This window comes from Gymnoscopelus braueri (genome assembly GCF_963280865.1).
Source record: "Gymnoscopelus braueri genome assembly, chromosome: 1".
NCBI lineage: Eukaryota > Metazoa > Chordata > Actinopteri > Myctophiformes > Myctophidae > Gymnoscopelus > Gymnoscopelus braueri.
Genome location: NC_137603.1, coordinates 16,777,782 through 16,782,781, shown reverse-complemented (window position 1 = coordinate 16,782,781; position 5,000 = coordinate 16,777,782). Strand labels below are relative to the sequence as shown.

The 5,000-nt window shown below is 42.3% G+C and overlaps 1 protein-coding gene across 1 annotated transcript in view; it reads left to right on the top strand.

The window, feature by feature from the left end:
• The window catches only part of fbn1 (fibrillin 1), a 109,545-nt gene that overhangs the window by 63,989 nt on the left and 40,556 nt on the right, over positions 1 to 5,000 (top strand). The window contains 4 exon segments of the mRNA XM_080439246.1: positions 1,313 to 1,438; positions 1,768 to 1,890; positions 4,173 to 4,298; positions 4,803 to 4,928. Coding sequence (XP_080295372.1) covers positions 1,313 to 1,438; positions 1,768 to 1,890; positions 4,173 to 4,298; positions 4,803 to 4,928 — 501 coding nt within the window.

The window sequence follows — 5,000 nt, the reverse complement described above, 5'->3', positions numbered from 1 at the left end:
AAGAAATGATCCAAATGGTACTTATCATCGTAACATTGTTGAAACCACCTCTGATTATCCCAAGTGTTGGAATGATCTAAAATAAAAAAAAAAGTTGTATCAAATTGAACCACTATTTTGGGCATGTCATTGTAGGTGAACAATTTTCAAAGATTACGGTAGAAGAATTTTCATGACATGACACCATCGAGCGACTAGCCTAAGTATAGGCTAGTAAGTGATTAACCCATTGATACCTGGGACGCATCTGTGTCACTTTTAGATTTCTTTAGGCTATTCAAAAATAGCAGATATACAAGCTCATAGCGCGGCACCGAGTGCCGCGCTACGAGCTTGTATATCTGCTATTTTTGAAAAATCGTGAAAATTATTTTAAAAATATTTTTTTCCGATTTTTTTTTTTAGGATTTTGAAAATGTTTAGAAGCCGCCTCAGGTCTTAATGGGTTAAGAAAAGTTGTGTAAGTTCACATAAAAAGATTCACATACAGTACTCATGTACTGTGCTCCACACTGGATCATTTGAAGGCCATTGCCGTGGTCAAGGTTATTAGCAGTACATAGTCAAATCTTCAGTGTTAATTTAACTCTAAAGGTCATTACACACCGGCGATTATGCGAATATACGCAAAAGTCGGACTCGGTCCGAATAAATAAAATACACTTTTTCGCTCCGCGAAACTGATGTGGGAGCTTGCATTGACTTTATAAGGTTTTTTAAAAAAAACGTATTATTCGCATGAAAAAAATCGCCCCCGGTGTGTAAGGACCTTAACCCTTTAAGACCTGAGAAGATTCTAGAAATGTCTTCTAAATCCTAACAGTTTTTTGAAAAAAATCAAAAAAAAATATTTTCGAGATTTTTCAAAAATAGCAGATATACAAGCTCGTAGCGCGGCACTCGGTGCCGCGCTATGAGCTTGTATATCTGCTATTTTTGAATAGCCAAAGACATCTAAAGTGACACAGATGCGTTCCAGGTATCAATGGGTTAAGAGTGAATCTCAGGATTTTACAGTATAGTTGCTGAGGGAGAGAGAATTACTCATTTATGTCCATAGACTTAACCAGTTGGTCCAAGCTTTCAAACCATCTTCCCTTTAGTACTTCTCGTCCTACCACTTCTCTATAGCCTGCTTTATACTTAATCGCTCACAAGCATAAGATTGCGGTTACTGCAGGCTACCATAGGTTTTATTGCTGTAACTATGAGAGCTACATCTTAACATAATTGACAGAAACTAAAATTGGAAAGGGTTATAGGGAGTCATTGCATTGTACATTTATTTCTTCATTTATCTTCTCTTTCACAGACATCAACGAGTGCGAGTTGAGCGACAGGCTGTGTCGGAACGGCCAATGCATCAACATGATTGGCCGCTACCAGTGTGCCTGTGACACAGGATACAAATCAACTGAGAACAGACTGGAATGTGTTGGTAAATATATTACCTTATCACTCATTGTGTCATTGCGACATATTAACTGACTTTTATGGTTCCTGCAATGTGTACCGTATGTGACTCTCTCCCTGTGTGTGTGTGTGTGTGTGTGTGTGTGTGTGTGTGTGTGTGTGTGTGTGTGTGTGTGTGTGTGTGTGTGTGTGTGTGTGTGTGTGTGTGTGTGTGTGTGTGTGTGTGTGTGTGTGTGTGTGTGTGTGTGTGTGTGTGTGTGCGCGCGCGCGCGCGTGTGTGTGTGTGTGCGCGTGTGTGTGCGTGTGTGTGTGTGTGTGCGTGTGTGTGTGTGTGTGTGTGTTTCCCTCTTCCAGACATTGATGAGTGCACCATTGAGAACGGAGGCTGTGAAACGTTCTGTACCAACTCAGAGGGCAGCTATGAGTGTAGCTGCCACAGTGGATATGCCCTGATGCCCGACCTGAGGAGCTGCACTGGTTAGCATTATGTTCTATTCTTCTTGTTCTGCCCAGATACACAGTCAAATCCCCTAATCATCAAGCCTGATATCACAGCTTTGTAGTTCAAGCCATGTACAGTTCTGTACATGGCTAGAACTACAAATGTGCATGATATTGCAGGTACTCAAGCAGGCGGTAATTTGACATGAAACAGCTGTAACATGACCAAAACCTTACACTATAGCCTTAAAGGTTCTATGACATTCATTTTCACTTTTATTTTATTTTTGGGGGTTTTATGACCTCAATTAAACCCAAAAAATCTGAACTTTGAACATTCAGTGGATTTTCTGTGGTCTGGGGTTTTCTGAATAATTAGGCTGAAAAGTAATCTGAGCAGTGAGGTCACAGCCGATTAATCCCGCCCACTCTCCTCCTCGCCCCTCCTCTCCCCTATCCTTTCCTTTGGGGGGGGGGGGCGGAGCAGAGGCGATGATTGACAGGCAAAATCCCTCACCAGCGACACCCGCAGGCAAAGATTTATTTTTTCATTGCAGTTGAAAAGGCTTTAGAAATGTGAGAGAAAAACACCTTCCATGGATCAATGGAGTGGATTTTTTTGTTAAAACTTTCTATACACGTTTGAAGGACCATGACAAAGACTTTTAATGTGTGGTAAAACTGAACGTCATGAAACCTTTAACCTTATCTAAATAACTCTATGTAGTGCTTATCCACTATATCTTCACTGTCGTATGCTTTCCATACAAGAAACCACAGACAGATCTAACCACTTTCAACCTGGCAAATCGAATAGCGCCTCTGACAAAACCTCCCAACTCCATTGGATCCTCAGACTGTCCGTCAAACCACGCAACTCGACCGCCTCTCCTCCTGCTGCTGTGCCGTTCCACAGCACAACGCAGTGAGCCGACACAGACAGAGGACAGATCTGCTGCGGACATAAACAAGCTGTAACGACGCAGGGGTTTTCCCCCCGTAGTCTGTTAAAACTATGTAGTGTACCTGTTTATCAAACTTAGCAGCACTGACACTAATGTTATGAAAACAAGTAATTCTATTTCTAAAATCTATGAAGTGTTTAATGAGGAGAGCAAGCCCCCATTTGAAACCTCTCCCTCCGGTGCGATTGGAGCTATTGTCAGGCGTCAGCTGTTCGGACAAAACTCCTAACTCCACTTGAGCTGGATTTGGGTAAAGTGGTGATAATATAATGATACATGCAAGTATCTGACAATATATAAAGTCACTATACCAACTTTGATGAGGCAGTATTGCTTTGTTTTAAAAAGATATATAAGGTTTTCTTAATTTCCTGAAAAACGTATATTTAGTTTTTTCATTTCCTGAAAATGTAGCGTTTTGGAGTTAGCTGATTGCGGCCGAACAGCAGAGATATATGGATATACAAGGTTTCTTCATGACAGCGCCAATATATCAATCTTTATCTATCAATCTATAAGTGTATGGCACGTCCCGGTACATTGCTCAAATTGTGTCCAGCTGTAGTGACTTTTTACTGATAAATGTCAAGAACCATACGAGAATACGAGACAGATTGACAGCATCTTCAGCCTCAGTGGGATTGTAATTCCACATCATTGCTCTTTATCTCACCTTGGCACAGAGTAATTCTCTTTCTATTGGGTGTTGCTGGCACCATAAAAACAGAGGAATTCGCACACCAAATAGCGTCCCGTTAAAAAAATGATTTTTAATTTGCAACAGTGGCAACGTTTTGAGAACGCACGCGTTCTTCCTCAGACTGCACTGGCAGCACACGTCAGTTACAACACTATGACCCTGACCCGATGTGAACCTCACCATCTAGTGGAGCAGTGGTTCCCAAAAAACGTTTTTATGGGTCGCTAGTAAATACCATGTTTATTTTTTACCTTTCCTACGTCAAAAATAGCGGAAATAGCACGTCTACAAGCAACGCAGTGTTGTATGTAATCTTGTAGGTCGGCTATTTTAAAAAAAATAGGGTTTAAGAGGTTAATTCATGTTTTTTTTTTGTTTGGGTTCCCGCGAGACACCAAATATCTCTTCTTTTTGGGTCTCAGGCTGACAGAGCTTTGGAACCCACAGTCTAGAGAGCATTCATTTTCTGTTGCGCCGCATTGCGTCACAACATTGTGTGCTATCAGCCAGACCCTGGAATGGCAGCAACAATTTTTCCCTCTCTATTCATATTTTGCAGTGGAATGTACTTCCTGTATTCGACCGCCAAATGCTAACTTTAGTAATGTGTCCCTCCCATGCTACCCGCCCCCCCCCCCCCTCCCACCCCCCAGACATTGATGAGTGTGAGGAGAGCCCGGACATCTGCGATGGGGGCCAGTGCACCAACACACCGGGGACGTACCAGTGTCTCTGCTACGACGGCTTCATGTCGTCTGAGGATATGAAGACCTGCCTCGGTAATGGCCGCATGTTTATCACCACAGTAAAAAAACAAACAAGAAAACCAAAAAAAAACACTGCAAGACCACCAGACGTACCTTGAAGACCACCAGACGTGCAAGTGTCACACACACACACACACACACACACACACACACACACACACACACACACACACACACACACACACACACACACACACACACACACACACACATACAGTGTATGGCTGCACACGTTTCCTTATTTGGTCAGAGTAAACACAACTTTATGCTTCACAGGAAGCCATGCGATTTTCAGATTTTTATTATTTTGTATTTTTTTCCCCGAAATGCACATGAACGCGTGCTTTTTAAATCATCAAATGTTTGACAGAATTGGTCGGTGAAACTTCATTTATTTGTTTTGCTTTAACATTTCTTAATTCTTAAATGTTTAGTTTTTGTTTTAATCACATGAACATACTTGTTATTTTCCTCTCTCTCTGCCTTTCTCCTCTCCTCTCGTTTCTTCCGGCGTAGACGTGGACGAGTGCGAGTTGAACCCGAACATCTGCCTGAGTGGAAACTGTGAAAATACGAGGGGCTCCTTCATCTGCCACTGTGACCTGGGATACTCGGTACGCAAGGGAACCACCGGCTGCACAGGTGAGGTTACACGCGCACACGCACACACACACACACACACACACACACACGTGCATAGCACACTGTGTAATT